We start from the raw sequence: 27,440 nt of genomic DNA, 5'->3' as shown, positions 1-27,440 counted from the left end.
TCCCGGCCAGATGCAGACTCTCCACCTGGACCCCCAGGCCTACCCACACAAGAAACAGAGGAAGAGCACAAATATAATAGTTGACAATGGTTCAGTGCTTACCGCACCGGCCGCTTTCCATAGTCCTCACCACAGTCCTCAACCTTGGCCTTGGACCCACTTGAGTCTCAGAATGGGAAACGGAGCCAGAGCCAGAAGCCGGCCTGGTGGAATCAGGGTTTGATGTGGGCTACCCGCAGTTTCCAGGAGGTGGGCTGGGGGGCCAGTGACCTGCTCTGAGAGGAGGGAGAAGACTGGCTGTTGGGGGGTGTGGGGCTCTGAGTGTGAATGGTTGTTGGTAGGGTCATTTCCTGGTCTGGGTGTGAGCTTCCTGTGAGTGTGTGCTGGTGGAGGTGTGGGTGTATGTGGATATTGGTTGGTTAGCTCCTGGAATGTGTGTATATGAGTGTGTGTGTTTGGGGGGCTAATCCCTGGCAGGGGGGTGACTGTGTGCTCGGGACCCAGAGAGGACAAATGGGCTTGGATTTTGTGCACGGTCGTGAATATGGGAGTGTGTGAGCTTGGGGGTGCAAGTGTGTTGGGTGCTGGGTGGGGTCAGTGCCTGGCCATGTGTTTATGTGTGAGTATGTGTGATTGTGTGTGTGCGCGTGTGCGTGTGTGTGTTTAAGGGTGCAAGCGTGTTGGGGCGCTGGGTGGGGTCAGTACCTGGCCATGTGTGAGTATGTGTGAGTGAGTGTGTGTGTGAGTTTAAGGGTGCAAGCGTGTTGGGGTGCTGGGTGGGGTCAGTGCCTGGCCATGCGTGAGTATGTGTGGTGGGGGGATCAGTCTCTGGGTCAGTGTGCGTCCCATGCAGAGGGAGCGGAGGGAGCGGAGGAGGGGAGGAGGGGAGCCGGCCCCGCCCTGGGCGGCAGGTGGGCTGGCGGGCGGAGGCCGGCTCGCTGCTCTTGGCTAGCGGCCGCGCCGGGCTGGGGCTGGGCTGGGCTGCGGGGCGGCGCCGGGACAGGAAGCGGAAAGCGGCGGCGGCGGCTCTGCCTGCACAGGACCCAGCGCAGGCCGCGGAGCCGGGGCCGCTGGAGCCGAGACCGCGGCCCGGAGCCCGCAGGCGGCGCCGAGGTGAGTGTGGCCGGAGGCGGGCGGGCGGCGGGGCGGGTGCGCGGAGCTCCGGCGGGGAGACCCCCCTCCCCCCCAGCGCGATCCCGCACCCCGGCCGCGGGGCGCAGCCCCGGCTCCCCGCTCTCCTCCCTCCCTCCTGCGGACCGCACCCCGGGTGCGCCTCCCGGGACCCCCCTCCCCTCGCACCCCCGCGAGGTGCGCCCCTCCCGGCCCTGCCTGGCGCTCCCGCCGCACCCACCCCGCTTCCCTGGGTCCCGGCATTCCCTCCTCGCGCCCCGGACGCCCCTTCTCCCCTGGCTGCACTTTGGGGTGCACCTCGGGGTGCGCGCTCCGGCGGCCAGCAGGGAATGGCCGGGCGTTCCTGGGGGCACCGGGGCGGCCGCCTCCGCCGTGGGGGCCGGGGACCGGGGGCCGGGCGCGCACCGCGGTCCCCACCCCACCGCGGGCTGGACCCCGTCACCGCCGGCGTCCGGGGCCGCCCGGCCCGGGGCCAGAGGCTGGCACAGAGCTCGGCTTGTGTTCACACCCCGCTTCCCGATCTGAGCCGCCCCGGAGGCCGAGGTGGGGGCGGGGAGAGGGGGCGAGTCCGAGGCCGGTGGGGGACGGTCCGATGGCGCATCGCCGAGCGCAACAGGCAGGTAGGAGTTTACTTTCAAAAACGCCGGGGTGGAGCTGCGGGCGCCGGCAGATCTTTGCCCTGCCAGGGGGGACCCGCTCGGAGGAAATCGCCCTTCGTCCAGGCAGCTCCACCGGGGCCAGGACATCTCCCCTCCAACCGCAGTTTCTGAGCTGCCCCAGCAACGCGCCCCGGGGAGCGCGGAGCTTTATACAAATTTAAACGCGTCGGTGGCGGTGGAGGCAGGAGCGGGGCGGAGCCGAGGCCTGGCGGCCGGAGAGGAGCTGGGACTGAGACTCGGAGCCCAGAAATCTGTTGCTCAGTTTCCACCTCTTCCAACCCAGGTATCTGCTCCCCTCCAAGGTGCGGTGAGCTCTTTTATCTGCTCCCGGAGAGGTGCCAGGGCGCTTTCTTATGGTGATGGCGTGGTGGCTGGCACTTGAGTTTTGTGAACCCCAGGGACTGTGGTTGGAAATGAATGCATTTTGTTTTTAGAACACTTCTTCCCAAAGCTAGCAGGCTGGGGAGGATCTGGCACTTCCAGTTGTCTGTTTATACGTTTTTTTTTTTGTGTGTGTTTTTTTTAACAGGGCTGCTGGAAACAGTATAACTTGGGTCGCCCATCAACGATGCTAATGAGCATTCTCCTTCCTGGGGGTGGGGGTGGGGGGGTCGTTTGATGACACAGCTCCTAGGCTCCCTGAGTGAGAGGGCAGGGGAGCCGTCTGCATCCAGGGAGGTGTAATTAGCCACTTTATGTAACCACTAATTAGAGTTCTTAGAGTCAAATTAAGTCAGTGTGATATCTGTTGGGGCTTTGATTTGTGGGAGGAAACTGGTTTATTCCAGAGTTCAAAGAAATAACACTTTCCACCTATCCGTGAGCAGGTAGCCATTTCCCAGACGCTGGTGTGTGTCTAAGTATAATGAGTGTGAAAATGTCCCTTCACAGCTGCTGGCTGTGTGACTGGGCGGCAGCTCAACTTGTAAATAAAAGGGAATGAGAACCTGGCGAGTGGCCCTGTGTAAGGACTGCTCGCCAGGCAGCCGCTTTTTATTGTGATGCATTGGAGTGACCCCCCCGAAACCTTAAAGGGGAGTTTCCGTCCCTGGCAACAGCTCCTGTGGCCCTGCTCTGTGGGAGAATGAGCAGGCCGGGTGAGGAGGTATTCCGCCTCACACAGACAAATGCCCTGCTTGCTCGCCCGGCTTCAGCAGCGTGTGGCTTGCATGGCCCTCACCACCTTGTGTGTTTAATACGCAGTTTCCACCTTTGGGTGGTGAGCTCCTTCCTTTTCTCCCGGACTCCCCCGCGCCCAGTGCCTGGGACCCCGAACCTGTGCGTAGGAGTTGAAATCGCAGCATTCTCCATGGCTTATGTGTGTGCGGGGACCATTTGCGATCGTTGCCCACCCTCCTTTGTGTCAGTACATAGCTCTGGCAATGGCTCCACGGCTGTACGTTTTTCCATCGCTCAGAGCACGGGTTCTGGAATCAAACCCTCCCTCCCGCACTCAACACATGCGTCGTCTTGGTATCCTCAGCTGTAATGTGACATTAACATGTTACCTCCCTTAGGAGGTTTGGTCTGAGAAATAAGTGAGATATTGCATGCAAAATGCCTTCACACAGTCCCTCACACACCCTTGATCCGGGAAGGGGACTAGCTGTGGTTATGGGACCAGCTGGGTATGGGCACATGATCGGGGTATGGTGCCAGGTGTTTTCCTGAAGGGGGACGAGGCAGGATTAGGTGGACTTGAGGTTGGTCCCCCGTCTTCGAGGGCTTTGTCCTGGCTGATGCCTGATGACAGGGTGCGTGTTGTCTGCTGTCTGTCTCCATCGCTGTCCTGCATCCCCCTTACTGGACAGCAGGCACTGGACCCGGCACCACAGGGTTTACAGAGGAGGAAGTCCCTCGAGATCTGTTTTGCTGAATGTCTAGCAGGGGACAAAGGAGCCACTTGAAAACAAATACATGCCATAGAGCCCCAGACACGTGAACTGTTCGCAGCTCTTCAGAAATCTGTACTGAGGAGCTGGGGAGTTTTAGAGGTCATTAGTGACTCAAGCCAAGAGCAGTTATTCTGGGAAGGTGAGCTGAAGTCATTGGCAAGACAGATAAAGTGGGGTTGACATTTCTTTCCTTGTGAATGGTGGCCCAGAGTCATCTATATATATTAAAGGCTAATATGCAAAGTGTCCCCTCAGGAGTTTGGAAGACTGGGGAGTTCAATCACTTGTTATGATGCGCACTGACCACCAGTGGGCGGTGCAGAACATGGCGGGGCACTGGTGGGGCGCTGAGGGAGCCAGAGAAGAAGGAGGTGGGGAACCTGATTGGCCCTGATCGCCGGCCTTCCCTACCTGTGCATGGCCTCTAGTTCACTTACAAGAAGTTCTGTTGTCACGAAAGAATCATGAGATCTGTCCTAAGTGCCACACGCCCTCTGACCCCCACATCAGGGATCTGGACGATGTTTGACGGCTTACAGATCACATCCAGTGCGATGTTTCGCAGACCTTGCCCTAGTTGGCCACACCCTCCCTTCCCAGCCCCGGGGTCCTCCCAGTAAACCCGTAAAGCACGTCCAGTCTTCTCTGATCTCCGAGATAATTCACTTCCAATCTGGGACCAGTAAAAGGAGGCCTGCAAGGAACAGAATGGAAATCATTATGTTACTTCGCTACAGTTAATGGTATTCATTTAACGATAGACACCTTAGACCCCCAAAAGTTGCAGGAGTTCAATGAAAATGGCACGCACGTCCTGTGCCATCCTAAGGTATTGTAACTGAGAGACTCACTTTCCCGGAGAAGAAGAAGAATGCCCTATCAGTTGTGGGCACTTTCCGTATGCCAGGCTCTGTTTTAAATTATGTGAATCACCTCCCTTAATAGCCACCGTGAGCCTATAAGGCCAGTAAAATAGAATTCTCTTGTTACAGTCAGGGAGCCGGGCACAGAAAGGTTAAGCAACTTGATCTGAGGTCACACAGCTGCTAAGTGCCGGGACCAGGGTTTGAACAGTGACCGTCTAACCCCAGAGCCGGGGCTCACCGCTTCTCTTCCGTAGAAGAAAAGTCGACTCTTAAACAAAATGATGTAAATGGTCATTTTCCCCTCGAGGTCCATCTCACTGAGAAAAACGTTAGCTTCTAAACACAGGAAAAGGGGAATGGGTGGAGAGGGCTGGGTGGAGGTGGGGGACATCGGTCATAGTGTCAACAATAAAAAATAAAGTAAAAGAGCGTAGTAAGAATAATAACTAATGGAGTCAACCCTTTAGAAGTATATTCATGGTGAAAGTTAAATAGTTAAAGTAATGTACACAGAAAGTCTTTCCCTTAGAAACACACCCACTGCAGGAGGGGAGGGAGGGCCACGGCCCTTGGAGGTCAGTGTGTCTTTGTACCCCTTTGCCAGGGAACCTTCTACCCTGCAAACCTGGGCCCTTGTTGACCTACCAGCTCCAGGCAGAGCTGTGGACGTTCTGATCATTTCCTTCCCGTGCAGGTTAGCTTCTGTTGACTGCTGCCTTCCCCACAACACTCCGTGTCCCTCCTCTGGCTCCGCCCTCCCCATGTAAGGAGTAGGTATAGCCTGTGTGCGTGAACGTGACTTTCGGGAAGATTCTCTTCGAGGCCACCAGTCTTCACTTTGCTTTTCCCTGTGCCCCCGTGGACCCGGTGTGCCAGCCCCAGCCCTGTCCCGGTGTCTGCCTCCCACGGGGCCTGTAGCTTTGGGGGGATGTTGACAGGCGGGCGGGCGGGTCTGAGTGAGACAGGCGTGTGAGCAGCAGGCAGCACTGCGCCATGTGGCTGTCATCACTGTGGAATCGAACCCTGCTCCACCCAGGGCTGGCGAGGCGGGGATGGAGGTGGCCGCTGCCCTCCTGGAGCTGACCGTCCCTTCAGAAGGCAGCCACTCAGATAGAGAACCGGATGATGGGATGTAAAAAAGTGCAGGCTGGCCGAAACCGGTTTGGCTCTGGATACAGCTCTGGCCTGCAAACTGAAAGGTCCCGGGTTCAATTTCGGTTAAGGGCATGTACTTTGGTTGCGGGCACATCCCCAGTGGGGGGTGTGCAAGAGGCAGCTGATGGGTGATTCTCTCTCATCAATGTTTCTAACTCTATCCCTCTCTCTTCCTTTCTGTAAAAAAACAATAAATAAATAAATAAATAAATAATAAAATATATATATATATATATATATATATATATATATATATATATATATTTTTTTTTTTTTTTTTTTTTTTTTTTTAAGTGCAGGCTGCTGTGAAAGGGCCCCATCTAGACCCAGAGGGGTTTCTGGGGAAGAGACAGCTTCTATGATCTGAAAGGTCACCTTGGGCCAGGAGCAGGACGGCCCCAGGTCCCAGGATCCCTGTTAGCGCCTTTCTGTGACACCATCCCTGCTGGCCCGGCCTGCAGCAGCCTGTGGGTTATCGCCCTGGGAATCTGGTTCCTTCTCTTTCAATTCATTACCTTCCCGATAAGGCAGCCCTTATCTGAGTTCTGCTGGGGGTTCTTGTCCCTACAAGGAAACTATCTTGTAAATATTGTCATTTTGAGATAAGCCCCAGGACCCTGGAGTCCCTCCGGACCCGCAGTTTCCCTTTCCAGGATTCCCGTTACCTGCGGTTAACCGCTGCCTGAAAATATTGCCTGGGACATTCCGGAAATAAACCATTCATACGTTCTAGATTGCACGCCATGCCGAGTAGCGTGGTGAAGTCTCGCTCCGTCCCACCCGAGGGGTGAATCGTCCTGTTGTCCAGGATCCGCTGGTGGGTGCTTCCCGCCATCAGTCACTTAGCAGTCGTGCAGGTTATCAGATCCACCCTGAGGAGTCTCAGCGCTTTCGTTCCGTGGCCACTGTTTTAGTTAATAGCACCTCATCACCCTGGACATTGTGTCCTCTCACAGCCTCACAAGGAGAAGGATGGGCACAGAGCCATAAGGTATTTTGAGAGAGACCACATTCAGATACTTTTTATTACAGTGTTACGAGAGGCCCAGTGCACAGATTCATGCACCGGTGGGGTCCCTCGGCCTGGCCTGTGGGGATCAGGCTGAAACTGGCTCTCTGACATTCCTGGAGGGGTCCCGGATTGCGAAAGGGGACTGGGGAGGGTTCCAGAGCATGTCTGGCCCGTCTCACCCAGTCCCGATGAGCCAGACCCCAGCAGCAAGCTAACCTACCGGTCAGAGAAGCTGCCCCGTGGTGGTCAGTGGGCCTCATAGCGCCTGGTCCTATGGTCAAGCGAGGACACTTAGCATATTAGGCTTTTATTATATGGGTTTGTTACAGTTGTCCCATTTAATTATTGTTGTTGTTAGTCTCTTTATCGTGCCTAATTTACAAATTAAACTTTCTCATAGGTAGGTACGTTTCGTACGTTTCGTAAAAAGCACAGTGTATACAGGGTTTGGGAGCGTGAGGAAGAAGTGTCATTGCATCACATCAACGATGACACTGTGCTGTGTGCGTTGGTGTGTGTGGCTGTGTCCGGACCTTGCCAGTGGGTCTCTCCGGCTGCTTAATGAACATGGCGATGGGTGGATGGACGGATAGGCTACGATCTAGGGAAAGGAGGACAGGAGTGTGACCCTTGGATTGGGCTCATCGCCGGCGCTGGCCAGCTAAGAGCTCTTCAGAGGAAAGGAGGAGGGTTGCGTGACAGTTGGAGGTGGGGGGGGGGGCGCCGGGAGGCAGCACCTGCAGACCCCCTTTGATGAGCACAGGCAGGGACTGTGGGAGAGAAACTGGGCAAGGGCAGCGGGTGGGTTAAGTACGGCCTTTCCCCAAAGACAGCAGAAGGGAGAGGTTGAGAGAGAGAGAGAGAGAGAGAGAGCACATGCAAGCAACACCACCTTTTCCTTGGCTGGACGTGCCTGGAGTTGCCTCAGGGGATGGCCAATGAGGACGGAGAATGGCGTCTGCTGGCAGAGGGGGAAGAGGAATGAGACGTGGGCTACCGGGTGCCAGAGGCGTTGCGTGGCGATTCTCCAAGGATGCTCACAACCGCCCGAGGAGGTTCGAATGAAATGGCCTCGAGTTACCAGGGGAGAAACAAGCCCGGGAGGTGAGCGTGTGCCCCTCGGAGTCATGGCCAGGAAGCCCGGAGAGGACCAGTCGGGTCTGCGGGGCCGGGGCCGCCCGCCCCTGAGACCCCCCAGCAGCAGGTGTCCAGCGTTAGCGAGAAGCTGGGCCTGGGCCGGAAAGGGCAGTCAGAAATTCGGGTTTGAAGGCAGAGGAAGGGCAGGCGGTGTGGGTGTGGATTCTGAAAGGAGCAGCGCAGTCGGGGTCCTGGGTCTTGGGGCCTGTGGGGGTCAGCAGGAGAGCAGGACGAAGGGCCTTGGGGGAAGGAGGCTGGGGCAGGGCAGGCCCACCTCCCGATGCCGGTAGCCGCCGGGTAACACGCAGCAGAGCCCGAGCTGAAAGGAGTGAGGGTTTGAGATGCTGAAAGCCATGGACGTTGCTCGTGAAAATGGTGGGAGGCAGAGGAGGGAGAAATCTAGGAAAAGTGAGGGTCAGTCCGAGAGCAGAACTAACCTTTTTTCAAAATGCCTGCAACATCTGTCATCTGTTTTCACATGCATGGAAGATAGGCTGCTGGTTTCTGCTTAAGGGACCGGGCTCCCTGGGAGCCTGTCCTGCCCAGGTGACAGCTCCTTAGCCGGGGGTGGGGGTGGGGGGGGTGGGGGAGCAGCGATGCCAGCCCAGGGCCACCTGGCTGCAGGGAGCCTCCAGTGGGAAGCCGCGGGGCGCTGCTCCGCCTGCTCCTTCCCCACAGCCTCCCTGCTCCTGAGGGAGACAGCAGGGCGTCAGGATTTGGACCCGGGACCAGCATCCTGGGAGTCACCACGTTCATTTGTCCAGAACTCGGAGCCACGCCGGGAGCGTTCCCACGTGTAGCTCTCTCCTCCCGCCAGCAGCCCGGGTGCGAGCCTTTCACAGAGGCAGCTTCCGAGAGGGCTAGGACCGCGATCGAGTCGCACAGCTCATAAACCAGGGGAGCCTGGACTGGCACCCAGCTCTGGGCACTGCATCTGCTCCCGCCTTCACATCCACCCCGAGAAGGTGGTGGCTGGTTGGTGGGACAGCTGAGGAAACGCGCTCCAGGCCAGTGGCCAGACCCAGGCTGTCCTAGGCAGGGGAGCGCTCTGGCCAGAACCAGGCCTCCCTCTTCGCACCTGGCCCCTCGATGGCCGAGGAGGATGGGAAGGACCAGTCACGGCACCCAGGGCCAGGGGGGCGAGTCTGGGTCGCATTGACAGGGCCTTTGTGTTTTTCTTGCATTTCTCTCACCGGCTCTGTGTGCAGTGTGAGCTCCCAGAGCCCCGGAGGGAGGAGCCCTGGCGGGCGGAGCCCAGCTCTGGGGTGAGGGGCACTACTCTCAGATCTGGCGGGGGCGGGGCGGGGGCGTGTTCTATTAGCAGGAATTTACCTGGAACTGTTGCTCATTCATTTTTATCGCCAAGAAGCATCTAATGCAAATGTGGGAAAAGAGCTAGGAGCCTGCCACTCACCAATCACCTGCTTTTTTTCCCTGATGTCGCCCCTCATCCCCGTCTCTCCCTGTGTGGTTTTGTGGGGTTTGTAACTGCCCTGTGGATGGCCGTCTCCACGGCCCGGTAGCTTGCTTTTTCCAGTTGCCATACCCTCGCAAACCTCTCCATTCTCCATCGTTATCACTGTAAACGGCCGTATGATATTTCTTAGGGAGGATAAACTTATTCCTCTTGGAGGGTTTCTAGCTTTGGCCTGCTACCGACAAGCGGTAATTATAATTTTTCTTTAAAAAAAGAAATTAGTTCCCCCAGATAAATTCTCAGGAGTTTGGGTTCCTGGGTTAAAGAGACTGGGAACTATTCTCCCCCTCCCCCCCCCCCCCCCTTAAATGGGCCTTTGGAAACGATGAGCACATCCCTTTGAAGTGACTTTCCTGGGTATTGTTTTCGTAACCAGCGAACTGACAGTGGGGGCCGGGGATGGGCTGGGGATAGGGTCGGGCTGTGGGAAGCCACTACCCACAGCCTGAACCTGCTGGGGGCAGGGCTGTATTCTGGAAATGGCCCAGGGCCAGGTCTCACCTGCCTTGGTCGGTCTTCCTGCTGTGGCTGGGGGCGTGGCTTGACTGTCACCTACCTGTCTCCCTCCCAGATGCAGGGGGAGCTATTGCTGCCTGAGCATGGAGGAAACCCCCTATCCCCCCAGGAGGTGCTGCTCTCCTTACCCGCCAGCCCTGCAGGTTGGCTTTTTTTTTTTTTTTTAAATATATATTTTATTTATTTTTTACAGAGAGGAAGAGAGAGGGATAGAGAGTTAGAAACATCGATGAGAGAGAATCATCGATCAGCTGCCTCTTGCACACTCCCTACTGGGGATGTGCCCACAACCAGGGTACATATCTTTGACCAGAATCGAACCTGGGACCCTTGATTCCGCAGGCCGATGCTCTATCCACTGAGCCAAACCAGTTTTGGCTGCAGGTTGGTTTTGAAGGCTGATAATCTCTTTTCTCCCCTTTTCCCCAGATTTGGTTCCCGTGGACGAGTGGCTCCGTGGTTCCCGGGCCCTTTGAGGTGTCAGGCACCCAGGGAACTCTCTACCTCGCCGGAGAACCAACACCTGCGCCTTCACCCCGAGCGAGCTGCCCATTGCTATGGATACCGAGTCCACGTACTCTGGATATTCTTACTACTCCAGCCACTCGAAGAAATCCCACAGGCAGGGGTACGTACGCCGTGGATGCCTCCGCTTCTCCTTGTGGGGTAACGGGCAGGCTGCAGGGCTGTGGGCGCCCGGGGCTCAGTCTCTGGTGCGTGAGGAGCTGCGCTTACAGAGCACGGGGCTTGTGTGGGGTGCACCCACGCCTCCACGTTGCATTTTATTGCTTCCATTATCCCCGATGACCGCAATTTCTCACAATTGATTTTAAACGAGCGTTTCTCTCTGCAGTGGAACTGTTTTTCCATTTCCAAGGACTTCTCCTAGATGATAGTTCTCCACAGCTTTGCCAAGAATGTAAATGAAAATTTGAGAAGAAAAAAAAAAAAAAAAGAACATGTTAATTTATTGATTTTCAGCCAAAGCTGCTGACTCAGGGTCCATTTTGTACTTGCCACGAGGCTTGAACAAAGAAGTGGGATTGGCCGGGTGTCCGTTTGGGGTTTTGAAATCATTGTCCTGGGCACCGGGGGCTCACCCCTCCTCTGAGCACATGCGCAGGCGTGCACGGATGTTCACCGAGCCTGCTGTCCTGCAGACCTACTGAATGTTTGGCATGTAAGGAACGAGGGGATGAAGTTGGCAAAATTACGGTGCTGCCCCTTCCTCAGGCTCCTCTGTGAAATGGGCATAGCAGGACCCTCCTCACAGCACTACTGAGAGGGTTAGATGAGGCTAAGCATTGAAGACAGCACATAGTAGGAGGTCGCTGACCAGTGGCTACAGTAATGCTATGAATGGCCTTGGTGTGTAGGCCCCAGAGTCAAAAGCCATACCTGGCCACTGCCCAGAGGCCCCGCTGTAGTCCAGCCCTGTGTGGCCTGGGAGGGTAACTGCAGTGGGGCCTCCCTGACTGAACAGGTCCTCCCACAAGCAGCCGGATGCAGATGCACCCGCAGACAGGTCCGGAAGGATGCTCTTCCGGCTGCCAGGAGTGTCAGCCACAGGGAAGGGGCTGGGCACAGACGGTGACTGGCGGACGGCTCATGTCTCCGCCATCTGTCTGCACTCAGTCTTTGCCTAGTGTGTCTTTTGCAGTTAAAAATATGAATGGCGTAAAAGAAGTGAGGGTCAGCGAAGATTGTTTACCGACGGGAAAACATGTTGGTGGGGCCATGTCGTAAAAAACAAGGTTCACAACTTGGTATGTTATCGTAGCGCTGTATTCTTGGGATAAGATGAATGTGAACATATTGACCGTGTCCATCGGTGGGGTTATTAGGGACCTGAATCCGTCTCTGGGGATTATTAGGATTGTGGGGATATTTTTTCTTAAACTTTCATAATTTTCTGAGTTTTCATGTATGGTTGTTATAAACGTAAAAATTTGGGGGGAAAGTTGCATTGAAGCCCAGGTAAGGCTCCCGTAATAACAGTGTTATCACAGACTTCAACCAGTGGGTAAACATATCAAGTTAGTTAAAAAAGAAAGAAAGAAAGAAAGAAAGAAAGAAAGAAAGAAAGAAAGAAAGATATACATATTTCTTTATATATTATATATATATATATATATATATATATATATATATATATATATAATATATATATTTACACACACACACACACTGAGTGGCCAAATTATTATGCATTCAGAGATCATAATAATCTGGCCACTCGGTGTGTATATATATACTAGAAACAAGTCTTTCAAAACAGCGCATCTTTGCACCTGCCTGGAAAAATGCAATTCCTCGTCCATATGCCAAGCTTCCCTTCCCCACGCCACAGCAGTGGGAGCTGGAGCTTGGGGTTCCCGTGGTGTTCAGAGCTGAATGAGGAGGACACCTTCTGAGGAGGAACGGTCTCCGGGGTCCTTTACCTCCACGCATGTCCTGACTGTCATGCGTCAGGGCCCGTGCTCTGCTGTGTCCTCTGGCCTCTTGGGGCCCCAGAAATGGATCCAGGACCGCAGTGCCCATGTGGAAAATGCAAGGACTGTAACCTTGCATGCAAAGAGCATGTATAACCCCGAGCACCTCTAGCAGTCATGTGGAAAGTACTCCACAAACAATGATACAAGCTGGCGCGTTTAATAAATTAATCAGGGAATGTTACCGAGCGCCTGCTCAGGTGAGCTGCGGTGGGAGGGTTGGCCATGAAAGATTTATGGGTCACTCATGGCTCCTTCAAATGAGCATCGCCCGCCCCTGGTGACTCTCTGTCTGGGCCCGTGGGGCCGGTCACTGTGGAGCAGGCGACAGCCGGCGAGGCAGTCACAGCAGCCTCCACGGCCCTCCTGGCAGGCCCCGGACCAGCCGAGAGACTGCCCCCCAGCGGTGTCCCCGCGCAGGCCGCCCCGCTCCGGACTCAGAGGAATGGGTGGAATGGGAGCCGAGGAGAGGGGCGGGCCTTGCTCTCGGGTAATGTCACTAGCCCTTCCACCGGAGGGGAAGAGTCAGTGCACCAAGCGTGGTGTGCTCGAGGCCGCTGTGGTCCTCTGGGTTCCAAGCAGACAACGGGTGACTCTTTTCTAGCAGAGAGGTCCGTGCGCTGGTTTCTCCATGGCCGCCCTTCCCAGAGGATGGCGGTTAACTTGCTGGGAAAGTGGTGTGGGCCGACCTCGCCAGACCTTTGGGTTCTGAACCCCAGTTCCCTGTGTTCGATCCAGCGGCGGCCAGCCTTGCTCAGGACCACTTGCAGAGAGCCCACCAGCACACGGTCCTCCTCCTACGTCCTCACAACCCTCCCGGGACCGTGGGCAGTGGAACCCCCGTTCCCCAGGTGGTGAGACTGAGGCCCAGAGGCACCACGATGTGCCTGAGGCCACAAGGCTCGTGGGTGCCTTAGGCAGGTTCAGGCCTTTAGAAGCCTGTGCTTTCCCCCTGGGCCGTGCAGGAGTGACCGGCAGGAAAAAGAGCAGAGGAAACGAAGGGTAGCTCATGTGACCGATAGGCTAACACGCATTGTCCAGGAGAGGGCTGTGGAGCGGTGGGGGGCGGGTGGCTTTGTTCCCGGGCGGCAGAGCCAGTGGGAGAGGAAGCAGCCGGGGCCCCCGCCGGCAGCGGACAGAAAGGGCAGGTAGTGGGTGGTGGTGGAGAAGGAAAGGGAGGAGCACCCGGTGGGGCCGGCTTTCCCCAAATAGAAAGACAAACAGCAGACGCAGCGCCAAATCATCTTCCCAGGAAATGCCGATTCAGGAGGCCCTGGGTGGGACTCGCCAGGGACGCTGGCTGGGGCCAGAGGGGCTGCAGCCGCCACCAAGGGCTCAGCTCCAGCATCGCCTCCATAGGTGCATTTACACACACACACACACACACACACACACACACACACACACACGTGCACATGCACACGCACACAGGTACAGACACGTGCCGGGCATGGCGTGCCCCTGCCTGCTCCGCCTGCCCCTCGCGCGCACACATGTGCACAGAGGCGCTTATCTGTACTCATCCCGGCAGGTGTTGCATGGAAACAGACTCGGCGGAAAAGACACGGGCCGCTTAGGCGGAGCTGGAAACATCCAGGGGCACGTGTTTCCCTCAGGTTTGGTGGCCGGACTCCCCGTCTCCGGTCACGTCCTCTGGTGGTCTTCCCTGGAGCCTGCCCAGGGGCACTGGGCCCTTCCCTGGAGTCAGGGCATCGGGAGCGATCGGATGGGCGTCGGGGCCTCGGCGTTGAGGCGGCCATGCTGGGGCTTGCAGCTCTAACGGAAAGCACAGCCGGTGTTGGACTTTCCTCTTTCGCACCGGCACAGAGACCCTCCCGGAGCAGGTACTCGGCTCCCGGCTTCTCCGGAAAGCCGCAGGGCAGTTCTTTGACACAAGGATAGCTCAGGGCGGCCCGTGCTGAGTTGTTAGGACGATCTTTACACGCACTTGACTGTGTAGGGGAAGCTCTGGCCCTGGCATCCCTCTGGCCCATGCATATTGCTGTGTCCCTCTGTCCCATGCCCTCTGTCCTCTGTCCCTCTGTCCCATGCCCTCTGTCCTGTGCCCCTCTGGCCCATGCCCAATGTCCTGTATCCCTGTGTCTCTCTGTCCCATGCATTCTGTCCTATGTCCCTCTGTCCCATGCACATTGCCGTGTCCCTCTGTCCCATGCCCTCTGTCCTCTGTCCCTCTGTCCCATGCCCACTGTCCTCTGTCACTCTGTCCCATGCACGCTGCCTGAGCCCTCCTCCCAGCCTCCTCCTCCTAGAGCTAGCTTAATAAAGCAGCCGCTGGACATTGCGAGGTCATACAGCTGAGTGTCACACCCAGGAGTGAGCCCCTGCTGTGCACAGGGCACTTCCAGACAGGCTGACTTCCAAGCAGCTAGTCCAACAGTCCCTCCCCCGGGGCATCTGGTGGGAGGGCCTTGGGGACGGTTCCTGGATCGCCTGGGGTGCCGGTGGAAAATGCAGTTCCTGTTGTCTCCCATCCAGAGGAGTCCTCGGAGGGTGGCGCCCGCGAGTCTGCACCCACACCCGCACCCTGCGGCTTCTCTGCGCTCGGTCTGAGAAGCACTGGTTTGGGGTTTCTGGCCCTGGGGGTGAGAAGCCCTCCTGGGTTACCAGATAAGGGGCTCTTCTCTGGTTTACCCTGACGTGACCAGAGGAACTGATCGGCTGCCGCGTCTCCTTTGGGTGCTGCCAGGCCCTTCACAAATCAGCTGGGTGGGTGGGGCTGGAGTGATGGCGGGTCCTAGGGAGGCTGTTTCCCGCCTGGTGGCTCCCCACCTGCTGTCTGCCTGGGGAATCCACACACGGTGGAAGAATTTTGCTTTCCACTGGAACCTGTGCCGTCACAGGACTCGACCCATGGGACCGGCGACTCGGGAGATGGGTGAGGGCAGCATGTGACCTGGCTGATGACAGAGATGAGAGCAGGTGGGGAAAGGGAACGGAGTGAGATCGGACAGGAGGCTCCTGGTCGGGCCTGAACAGGTCGCTCTGGCAGGTGAGGCTCTCCCCGGCTGTTCAGGGTCTCACAGTGAGTCCTTCGGAAGCGATGGTTGTGGGCAGAGTGTTGGCCACTCGCTCCGTGTTGTACTGTCCGAGGTCACAGCCCAGGGGTGACTCCGAGCCGTGGCTTCAGCGGCACGTTTCACAGCCGTGCTAGTTCCTCAGGGGCAGGGCGTGAGGACGACAGTAGGAATGTTCATGGTGCAAAATCTCCTAAACCTAAAGGCTTCTCAGATCAGTGCGGCTAGTGGGTTCGGATCCCCCTCTGCCATGGACGGTGACTTGGGGAAAGTCACTTCAACTCTTTGAGCCTCAGTTTCCTGGTCTGTAAAACAGGACAATAATGCTGACCTCGAGGTTATTGTTGGGGTTGAATGAAATGCATACCATCGAGCACTTGGTACCAGAGCTCTCAGAAGTGGGGTGGGCGTGGAGCGAGGTGATTGGCAGTGACCCCTCCCATCTCCGGGCTGTTTCCCTGGCTGCCTGGCTAAAGGAAAACACCGAGCTGACCAGGACACATCTTCTGCCAGACTCTGATTTACAAGCGATTTCAGTCCTTTCGAGATTAGAGTTGCTATCATGGACGAGTCAGAAGCCCCCCAGCTTTGAATGGCTTAGCCCATGCCTATCCTAGGGCCGTCCTGATAAGGCAGGAGTTTGAGCAGGACACCTGCATGTGGTGTTGTTAGCTAAGGAGTAGGTTACTGGGAGGTGTGCTGTGGGGGCGGGAAGGGCTGTGATTGTGTGTTGATGGCTCATTTTACAGCTCTTTCTGCCAAGGTACACACTTGGCCCTCGGCTAAGAGGACTAGCCGTGATAGTAGCTACTGTGTATTAGCACTTAGGCCACACCCCTGTCCTCAGCTCTGCCTGCACTACCTCCGTGGTAATTGTCATTGTCCCGTCTCACGGAGGAGGACACTGAGGCTTTCAGAGACTGAATAACGTGTGCGCGACCCCTCCTACAGAAGGGGCAGCACCGAAGGACTGCTTGTGCCCCAGGGTCCGCAGTGCCATGCTCTGTCCCGCCCGGAGACGTGGGAGTGAGGACCGTGGTCGGAGGAAGGAGGACAGATGTCACGGCGGCCTGTGGGACAGGGGGTTGAGGGAACTTACTCTTGGCTCCTTGGGGTGCGTGAACTGTTCCCTGTTGGGGGTGGATGATGTCCAGGCTGTGACCTCTGAGGTTTGCACAGGGATTGATTCTTTTTGCAGTTTCAAGACTGACCCACAGCAGGGTGCTCACAGTCACCCGAGGAGATCACCCAGGATTACTATTACCCAGCAGCCTATTGTCCTTCGGACACCTGAAAACATGTACACACACACACACACACACACACACACATATATATATGCACACACATGCACACACGCACATGCACATATATATGCACACACACATGCACACACCTTGGCATCCTTTGTCCCAGCTCCTGTTGGTCTCTGTGGCTGTCCTTGAGTTCCGCTGGAACCTGTGGGAATGACTTTCAGTTTGAGGTTGTCGGAATGAGGAGTAGATGATTCCCTGTGCTGGTTTAGAATTTCCTTTCTTCTTGTCCAGAGGTGTAGGGTGACAGCGTGTCCCAGATTTTTTTGGACAGACCAAAGCCTGACGACTTTGCAGTGTCGTCCCAATCAAACTCAAAATCAGGGCAGAGGCGGGGCCTGGGAAATAAGTTCAGTCAAATTGTAGCCAAAGCGAGACGGTCCTTGTGCCATAACAACGTGCCTTGGCCCCGCAGATTCTGAAGCTCACAGTTAGGCTTTGAGAAAGTCCGGTCGCTGCTGATGAAGGGGTAACAACAGTCTTTGGGGTCCTGGAACAGCGGGAAGAAAATGCTAAAATCACCTTACTCCTTGTGGGGGCGGAGGAGTGGCGGTAGGTGGGTATTGCCATTGTGTGTGTGTGTGTATGTGTATGTGTGTCATTTTCCTAAATTCAACATGGAATTTACAGCATATCTGGATGAGATGGGAGTTCATTAACATGGGATAAGTGTGCTAGCTGCTGTTTTGTGTTTTTGTTTTTGTTTTTCCTTCAGGGAGAGAAACAGAGAGAGGCACAAATCACCCCGGAGCAAAGATGGCCGAGGATCCGAAAAGGCTGTCACCATCCAGGCGCCCACCGGGGAGCCCCTGCTGGGGAACGAGGCCACTCGGACGGAGGAAGTCCAGGTGAGGGTCCCGGGTGGCCGGTAAGCACAGGGCCCCTCCCTCCCGGCTCTCCTAGGGAAATGTTTTTCTAAGACCTGTAGCAGTAGGTTCTCTTGGGGCTTTCACCTTTATTTTTCTAGCTTGTTCACCAGTTTGTCTGTGTCCTGTAGTTTCTTGTTGGTCTTAGGGGCAGCCTGTGCCGCCACCGGCCAGCTTGTGGGTGCTTCTGAAGTTGTGACGGGTGGGCCTGCTATGAGTTGTGTTGGAAAGGAGCCAGCTAGGCTGGCACCAGGGCAGAGGAGAAAAAAGTGTGGGCTGCAGATTCATTGTAAGAGGTACAGGAAGGGCCGAAACCGGTTTGGCTCAGTGGATAGAGCGTCAGCCTGCAGACTGAAGGGTCCCTGGTTTGATTCCGGTCAAGGGCATGTACCTTGGTTGCAGGCACATCCCCAGTAGGGGGCATGCAAGAGGCAGCTGATCGATGACTTTCTCTCATCGATGTTTCTAACTCTCTACTCATTTTCTCTCTCCCTTCCTCTCTAAAAAAATCAATTATATATATATAAAAGGTATAGGAAGGACCCTCCTTCCAGAAACCTTGAGTCATTTGGGGAGGAGAGCGGGGTGGTTAGAGCCCTGAGTGAGCCCCTCTCCTGGACATGACCTTGACCGGGGACTATGCGCTTAGATGCCGGCTAGGAAAGCACAGATGGATGAAACAGGCCCTGGGACACACAAAGGCCCAAGTTTGTCAGGCAGGTTGGGGGGATGGGAGCAGTCTGTGGCTCGGGGTGCCAGGGCCAGGCCGGGGGAGGGGTCTGGGACACACGTGGATGCATGTGCTCCGTGGGGAGTGGCAGCCGCTGCACCCAGGCACGTCACCGCTCAGGAGCACAGGGGCTCTGCCTGTGGGCCTGGGTCCTGCCAGATTTAGGAAAGGCTGGAAATTGGGATTTCATGTGAAATCACTCCGTGTTTTAAGCACAGTTGGCCTGAACTGTCGCGGGTCCACTTATACGCTGATCTTCTTCATTACGTAAGGACAGTCCTGGAAATGTGTTTCTCATCCTTACGATTTTTTGAATAATATTTTCTCTAATTCACTTTCTTTTTTTTTCTTTTTTAATATATTTTATTGGTTTTACACAGAGAGGAATTGAGAGGGACAGAGAGTTAGAAACGTTGATGAGAGAGAAACACCGACCAGCTGCCTCTTGCACACCCCCCACTGGGGATGTGCCCGCAACCAAAGTACATGCCCTTGAGCAGAATCGAACCCGGGACCTTTCAGTCCACAGGCTGACGCTCTATCCACTGAGCCAAACTGGTCCCGGCTAATTCACTTTCTTATTAGAAAACTGTATGTGATACATATACAAAATGTGTCTCAATTCTTTAGGTCATTGGTAAGGCACCTGGTCAATAGCAGGCTATCAGTAGTTTAGTTTTGGGGTCGTCAGAGTTATATGCAGATTTTGACTGTGCCAGGAGGGGTCAGTGTCCCTGACCCCCACATTGTTCAAGGGTCAACTGCTTTGGTAATTTAAGAATTTTTATAAAACATTCTGTGGGGTCTTCTCTCTGGGCCCCCACTGTCTGACAGCCCATCAGACTTAAATAAACATCTGAGCTACACTCAGGAACATGTTTGCATGGCCTTCCCAGCTCGTGAGATAGATGCATGTCCAGCCTGGGCCCCGAATAACCCGATGTGTGCACACCACTGTAAGGAGGTAGGACTGTGGCTCGGTCTCTGTGTGCGTGTGGGGTTACACAGATGTGTATTTCTGAGCAGATAGATGCTCTTCAGAGCATCCAGGGTTCCCTGGGGTCCCAGAGCTGCATCTGTGGGACGAGGGCGGGGTGTGTCCAGGATGAGCAATGTCTATGGTCCTCACTCTCTCACTGGCCGCCTTGGCTCTGGGAGGGCCAGGGGGCTGGAGGGTCAGAGGGATGGTTGGATGGATGGGGCCACTCGTGAGTGGACCACCCTCAGTGCCGCAGGGGTCCACTTCCTTCTAGATGTGGATCCAGGGGTGCTGATGGCCCGTGCGAAGGCACTTCTTCTTTGCAGCTTCTCTACACCTTGTAGCGCCATTGGGAAGCTGTGGGTGTTGACAACAGGATGATGTGATGGGAAGTGAATGGAAGTGGGCATGGGGAGGCTGTTCTCAGCAGCATGACCTTGGCCGTCACCTTGGTGGGCCTCAGCTTCTTCACTGAAAATCTAGGGACATGGATTGGAGGGTCTTAGATCCTTTCTGTTCTAAGAACCTCACATGAACCAGACAGCCCTTTGGCCATCTGCACTTTTTTAGGCTCAGATGTGCTCACATTCTTAACATGGACAGGGATTTAGTTAGTGACCCTTTGGCAGGGAAAAAAAAGGCGAGGAGCTAAACCAGAGATCGTGGTGGCCAACGAAATGACTGCAAGATGCTAGTCATGGTTTCTGCATCGCGCATCAACCGAAGACCAGGCCCAACCAGGCCCGATATCACGCGTGGAGTCCCGTGTTGCCTTCACTGAGAGCATGACCAAGTCAGTCATTGTAGGGAGCCTGGGAGCTCCCCCTGTGTTAAAGCAGGGTGCCCTCTTTGGATGGTTCGCCCTGCGTGCGATTTTTTTTTCTTTTTTAAAAATTAAAATAAATTTACACCCAGAGAAACGAACAGACTAAAGTTTGATAAACTTTAAGAGCTGAATTAGACCCATATAGTGCATTCTCCTATCGATCACTGAGTTTCCATTACTCTAAAGTCCTCTCATGTTCTTCCCTGTCTCCCCCTCTCCCCTTGAGGCAAGCCCTGCTTGGATTTCTGTCGCTGTTGATTAGTCTTGCCTGTTTTAGAATTTAATGTAATGGGAGTTGCATTCTTGTGATTCGGACTTTTTTTTTTCATGCCACATCATGATTGGAGATTTCTCCACGCTGTGCTGTGTTTCCCCGGTTCATCCTTCGGGATTTTTGCCGAGTCGTGTCCCAGGGTACAAATGTCCCACAATCTGTGATGCGTTCTCCTGACCGACAGGCATTTGGGTTGCACCATTTTTGGGCTCCGGTGAATAAAACTGTTCAGGACATTCCCGTTCAAGCCTTTTATGGACATATGTTTTCATTCATTTTGATAAAAACCTGGACATGGAACTGCTGGGCCATCCAGTGAAGCATATATTTAAGTGTATGTGGAAGCACCAGGCTGGTGTTTAAGAGCCACTGTGCATCTATGCTTCCTCCAGCGATGTCCGAGAGCCCTGATGGCCCTGTCTTAAAAGGTCCCTTCCCTCATGGTGTGTGGTTCCAGTCACTTTCCAAACTGAGGAACTGGCCCTCCGGGGCCCCCCCCCCCCCCCCCCCCCGCGTCCTTCCCGTGGCCTGTGCATTTCGTAAACACGATTTCTTATCCTTCCTAGATTAGATGCTATTGTTCAGTCTTGAGAGCTCTATCTTGGTGATTCAGCTGTTAAACTAGATTGTTTTAGGTTGGTGTCTTACACATTAATTCACCCAACTGGCCCCTGCATCTGACCCCTTTCCCAGTTAAATCCCCGAGGCCCACCCTTTGGACTCCACGTGGCTTTTCATCGCCTCCTTCTCTGTTGTTGCTCTGAGGTGGCGTCAGAGTTGCCAGGGAAATAGCAAAACTGTTTAAAATCCTGACAACTGGGTCTTGTTCCGTGAAGACTCATTGTTGTAACTAGAAACCACCTCAGAATTAGAAAGAAAGCAAGAACGCAAAAGGCCGACACACCGTGACGGTCCTGGCACTCCCGGCCCTGAGGTTCTGCTTGCCAGGAGAGCGTGGGTCGTGGGAGGCGGTGTAGCTGCCTGGCCAGAGACGCTTGGATTTGCTTAGCTTGTTCCTCGAGAACGTTGTCAGGGCGTGCTCAGCGCCGGTATTTATTAAATGGGCGGCCTTGAAAAACACCGTGGAGCTTCAAAAACAGTGTGTCCTGGCTGCTCGAAGCCTCGATTCCAGCGAGGAAAGTTGCCTCACGAGACCGTGAACTGGGTGAGCTCCCGGAGGGCACTTCCAGAAGGTGGACTGGTGAGCCTTTGTGACCAGGCATGCATTGAGGAGAACATGGAGAGGGTTTTCTCCTTGTGCCTTGGGCCCTCCTGTTAGTCTAACAGGCAACGGGATTGGTTAGTGCAGGGCAAAGCCTCTCCCGGGACCTGGGAGGAGGGGGAGGAGGGGGGGATGATAATCATGTCATAATGAGTCACCCAAACCAGCAAACAAAAAGGTCAAATCACATTCTCTCTGTTTGTAAGTAGATATAGTACATTTTGAAAAAAGCCTACCTAATAAAAGAGTGATATGCATATTGGCTGTCACTCCAACACACAAAATGGCTGCCCCCATGTGGTCAAAGATGGCTGCCCCCATATGGACACAAGATGGCCACCACAAGATGGCCAACAGCGGAGGGCAGTTGGGAGGGACCAGGCCTGCAAGGGAGGGCAGTTGGGGGCAATCAAGTCTGCAGGGAAGGGCAGTTAGGGGTGACCAGGCCAGCAGAGGAGGGAAATTGGTGGCAACTGGGCCTGCCGGGAAGGGCAGTTGCGGGGGACTCAAGCCTGCAGGGGAGGGCAGTTAGGGATGACCAGGCCTGCAGGGGAGAACAGTTAGGGGCAATCAGACTGGCAGCGGAACAGATAGGCATCAATCAGGCTGGCAGGGGAGTGGTTAGGGGGTGATCAGGCTGGCAGGCAGAAGCAGTTAGGAGCAATCAGGAAAGCAGGCAGGCGAGCAGTTGGGAGCCAGTAGTCCTGGATTGTGAGAGGGATGTCCAACTGCCCATTTAGGGATCCTACTGGGATCAAGCCTAAACAGGCAGTGGGACATCCCTCGAGGAGTCCAGATTGGAGAGGGTGCGGGCTGGGCTGAGGGACACCCTACGGCACCCCACCCTCACATGCATGAATTTTGTGCACCTGGCCTGTAGTGCCAATGATAATTGTTAAAGGTTAAAAAGTCCTGTTATTGAAAGCGTTAAGCTTCAGTTTTCTAGGAAGCCAATGCGGGTGGGTCATTCTGCAGTGGGAGTGTAATTGGGGGTGCAGTTGCTGGCTGTTATCCAGGTCGGAGGTTAAGTGGCCTTTACGAAGGACCTGCCGCGTGGGGCTCTGCATCCTGGTTGTTTTCTCCCGTCAGGATGACAACTGGGGGGAGACCACCACGGCCATCACGGGCACCTCGGAGCACAGCATCTCGCAGGAGGACATCGCCCGGATCAGCAAGGACTTGGAGGACAGCGTGGGGCTGGACTGCAAGCGCTACCTGGGCCTCACCGTGGCCGCGGCGCTGGGACTCCTAGTTTTCCTCACCCCCATCGCCTTCATCCTGCTGCCCCCCATCCTGTGGAGGGACGAGCTGGAGCCCTGCGGCACCATCTGCGAGGGACTCTTCCTCTCCGTGGCCTTCAAGCTCCTCATCCTGCTCATCGGGACCTGGGCCCTCTTCTTCCGCAAGCAGAGGGCCGACCTGCCCCGGGTGTTCGTGTTCCGGGCCCTCCTGCTGGTCCTCATCTTCCTCTTCGTGGTCTCCTATTGGCTCTTCTACGGGGTCCGCATCCTGGACTCCCGGGACCGGAACTACCAGGGCATCGTGCAATACGCGGTCTCGCTGGTGGACGCGCTGCTCTTCATCCACTACCTGGCCATCGTGCTGCTGGAGCTCCGGCAGCTGCAGCCCGTGTTCTCACTGCAGGTGGTCCGCTCCACCGATGGCGAGTCCCGCTTCTATAGCGCGGGGCACCTCAGGTGAGGGGGCCGTGCGGAGGGTCTTCGGCGGGTGAGGGGTGATGACTGGTGCCAGGGCCAGGGCTCTCTCTGACTCAGGTTTTGAGAAGAGCTGCGTGTGTGTGTGTGTGTGTGTGTGTGTGTGTGTGTGTGGTTGGTGTGCATGGACATGGAATTGTCCTAATGTACAGATTTAGAGGTGCAGTAGCTGGCTGTTATCCAGGTCAGAGGTTAGTTGGGCCCGGTCTCAATGTTGGTGGCACCTCCAAAAAAACAATGGCGAAAGGGAGAAAGGAGGCCCCGGGGTGGCTGCTGACGTTGCCCCTGAACTTGGTCTGTGAAGGATGGACTAACCAGTGTTTCCCAAACTTTTGACATATGTGTACCCCTTCTATGATTTTCGTAACCCTGAGCACCCCTCGTACTCATGAGAACGTAGAATTAGGGGCAGCTAAGCACGGTGCAGTGCGTATCCCCACCAAACTCTTCCCGTACCCCTGGGGGTACGCGTACCACACTTTGGGAAACACTAGACTAAGCGATCAGCAATTCCATTTGCTCAGAATGGCACACCGGGTGAACCCAGGCATCCCAGTTGGATAGCTCATTGCTCCCGTCTTGTCCCCTCTCAGAAGTGCCCTCATTTGGGCAGTGCATTACAGGGCCACCCTGGTGACCCTCCAGTCAGGAATCAGTGCAGCGAGAGACCTCAGGGTTGGGTGTTTGGAAGACGCATTCGTGAGAACGAGTTAGAAATACGTTGAGATGGCATGCTTGAAATCTGTGCATTGTACCCAATGATTGTGTGGTTAACGAAAAGAGCAATAACCATCCTTCATTTACTTAATTTTATTTTTATTCATCCCAAGGTAAGCGTTTTGTGCAAATTGCCAACGGTTAGTCTTCAATTTAAGTATTATTAATCTCTGTTACCGATGAGGAAATGAGCATTTAGGGAATCTGAGTAATTTGTACAAAATAACATGGCTGTGGTTGTGGATTCGCCCACACGTCCTGAAGCAGGGCCCGGGTTGATGTCCACAGGATGGGGGGTGCCTATTTTTCCGTCTGTTTCCTTCCACAAACCATGACTGCCCGGCCTGGGCATGGCACGCTGCTGGCAGTCACATGGTTACACGCCGAATGAATTCCCCGAGCTGTCTGACTGCCGATGCGTGTAGCCTGCATGGCACCTGGGCGTCACGTTAGTGGTAGCCATCCTTGCTGTGGTGTTGTCGCTGCCAGGAGGCACCTCCATGGGCACCTCAGTGGGCTTTGTCGTGTTTCTGGCTGGGGCCCAGGTACATCACCCTGGAGTCGGGTCACCTTGCCAGTCCACACCCCCAGGCCCACCCTCTCAGGGCTGGCACGCACCCTCTCTCACTCGGGCTCAGCCTGCACATCTCAGACCGGGCGGCTCAGCGTTCAAGGTCGCGGCCACCCTGACCCGTCGCAGGGAGTCAGGGCCCGATCCACGTGTCTGTGCAGCAGACCTGCCGTTAGAGTCCCCGCAGGTGCTGGGGGCTCTGATGGGAAGCGAGGCCCTAGCCCTTGCTCCTCTCAGACACCTCGCTGCCCCCGTGTCTCACGTTGGGAGTGAGCAGGCTTGCCGACACCCCTGTGCTGGGCAGAGCCCAGGCCTGGGGCCCGGGGCACAGGACACTGCCCTCCGAGCATGGTTCCAGAGCTGCTGGGGCTCTCGTCCTCGCCGAGCAGTGGACAGTTGCTGACTCAGGCCTTGGCCGGGTGATGGGAGCACAGGGCGGGCGAAGGGGTTCTCGGAGTGGGGGGGGAGGGGGTGTGTGCACAGTGAAGCTGTGGGGAGCAGTCTGCCTCAGGATGGGACAGGCTTGGAGGCCGCTGAGGGGTGGGAGGGTCCCGGGCTGGTCCCAGGAGAGATGAGTGAGTTGGGGACTTGGTGGCTGAGATGCTGGTAGGGAGGCCCGCTGGGGTTTTGTGTTTTGGCCTCAGCCCTGCCTCTGGGGTGGGAATCCCACCTGCGGAGCGAGAAAGGAAAGGAAGGCTTCTTTCCTTAGGAAGTCTGGTGGTCGGGTACCTCCCCTCCAGAGCTCTCCATCACTCCTCCTAAGACTGCAAGGGGGTCGGGAGGGGACCAGCAGAACAGCCCAGGCAGTGTGCCTGTGAGTGTCAGGGAAATCGGCAGGAGTCCTGGTGCCGCGCCCAGAGCTCTACGGCCAGTTAGACCCGGGTGGGAGGGGCTGGACCCATTGTGCCTTGGGCCCACAGGCTGGCCGCCAGCCTCTCCCGGTGTCCTCGCCATGACCAGCATCTGCACTGCTGGCCCTGAAGCACTAACCCAGGCAGACACCGGAGCTCCCAGCAGCCCTGGGAGGCATGGCCAGGTGACCCCAGGATCTCCTTGAGGTTCCTCCCCAGGGCACTTCGTTTTCCCTCTCGCTCCCTCCCGTGGAGACCCTGGTTTTGGGGCATGGAGGCCCTGGTTTGGGGGCAGAAAGAAGGCTGGAGGAGGGGAGACCCTTTACCACCAGCAGAGCGCTCGGGCCGAGCCTGCAGCCCTGTGGCCAGCAGCCCTGTGGGCATGATCGGTGCAGGTCGCCCCCCGATCCTCAGGCTAAATCTGGCCCAGCCCAGCGGTGGCTGGAAGAGTCTCTGTGCCAGAAATACAACTTCTAAGCCTTTTGTGATGCCTAGAAACTGGGGAGGGGGTCAGAACAGACAGGAGGGAGGCCTGGGGCCCCAGCGGCCGGCCCTCCGCCCCCGCGGGCACCACAGGCCTGCACGCGCCTTTGTGCCCGGCTCTCGCAGCAGCGGGGGCGACCCATGGGCCGGGTGCAGGCGGCGGTCTGGTCTTTTTTTGTTTTGTTTCCAAAGAGGATTTTGTTGAATGGACTGAGCTATTTTGGAGAGCTGTCTGAGGAGCACCGATTCTTCAGTTTCTCGGAGAAAACCTGCTTCTTGTTAGCGCTCATAAAAGGTCCTTGCCGGGGCCCTGCGGGTCGGCAGGAACGGAGTCCTGGCTTATTTGAAATGTTCGGAAATGGGAAAGGGTGTTGCACAGAGGGAGACACTGTAAGGAGAGAGGCTTCCTGACCTCTGCCCAGCGCCTCGGGGATGTTCAAGCTCATTTACCCCTCCTGCCTACCGGGGGTGGGGCTGGTGGGGGGTCGGCATGCCTGGGCCGGGGGGTGGGAACCCTGTGCAGGGGAGGGTCCCGAGCCGAAGGCTGAGGGGCCTGTGCCACACGCCCTGTCCCTGGCTCCCTCAGCACCCCGGCGTCTCAGCGTGTTTGACTTGTAATGTGCACACGTGTCACCTGTCACTTTTCTTGGTTTCCTTTTCACAGTTGCTAACTTTTTTCTAAGTCTTCACCCAAGACTACTGAGTTTTGATCTGACTCTTTCGGGGAGAAATCTAGAAGAAAAGGGAAAAGATATTAAAAAGGGCATTTCATTATCATATGGATAATTTCTCCCTTTTGAAATCTTTAAAAGGAGCATCCGGTGGGCATCTTTAAAGGGAGTCCATTTATTAAATGGGCCTTGAAAAAACACCATGGACTCTTGGAGCGTAGAAGCTGGTGTAACAGTCCGAACCCGAGATGTAGGACAACCCCTAACCATTACCCAGTCCTTACCACCTGCCGAGCACCTTCTAAACCCTTCACGTGGACTCACTCAATCCTAAGAGCCCTGTGAGGCCTGCACTGCCAGCCCCATTCTCCTCTGAGGTCACCGAGGCCCCGAAGAGCTGAGCAGGTTGTCTGCGGCCGTACAACCCGTGATTGTCAGGGCCCGGATTGGAACCAGGCTGCTTGGTTCCAGAACAATCCTAACGGCTTCACCACAGTGGCCCTGAATGGGGGTTCCCGGCACTGCTTTCAGAGTGCACAGAGGGCCTGGCGGGGGGGCTCATTGGTTAGAGTGTGGTCCTGTTAGGCCAAGATTTGGCGTTTGGTCCCCCGTCAGGCACATACAAGAATCAACCAATGAATGATACGTAAGTGGAACACTGGATTGATGTTTCTCTCTCCACCACCACCACCCCCCTCTCTAAAATCAACTTTTTAAAAGTGCATGGAGGAACTCATAAGCATTTTTGAGTGCTTCCCATGCAGCGCGCTGGATGCTACTTTTTACACATTATTCTATTTCATTTAGCTCGTCGCTTTGGGGCTGGGGCGGAGAGAACGGGCTTTGT

The 27,440-nt window shown here is 55.8% G+C and overlaps 1 protein-coding gene across 1 annotated transcript in view; it reads left to right on the top strand.

Moving 5' to 3' along the window:
* The first annotated feature begins 976 nt into the window (after positions 1-976).
* Positions 977-27,440, top strand: part of VANGL1 (VANGL planar cell polarity protein 1) — a 42,794-nt gene continuing 16,330 nt past the window's right edge. The window contains exons 1-4 of the mRNA XM_084866400.1: positions 977-1,113; positions 10,278-10,476; positions 17,404-17,536; positions 22,675-23,282. Of these exons, the coding sequence (XP_084722526.1) occupies positions 10,406-10,476; positions 17,404-17,536; positions 22,675-23,282 (812 nt within the window). The 5' untranslated portion in view covers positions 977-1,113; positions 10,278-10,405. The remainder of the gene's footprint in view (positions 1,114-10,277; positions 10,477-17,403; positions 17,537-22,674; positions 23,283-27,440) is intronic.

The sequence above is a fragment of the Pipistrellus hanaki genome (genome assembly GCF_964339955.1).
Source record: "Pipistrellus hanaki genome assembly, chromosome: 18".
NCBI classification, from domain to species: domain Eukaryota; kingdom Metazoa; phylum Chordata; class Mammalia; order Chiroptera; family Vespertilionidae; genus Pipistrellus; species Pipistrellus hanaki.
This window is presented reverse-complemented; position numbering and strand designations above follow the sequence as displayed.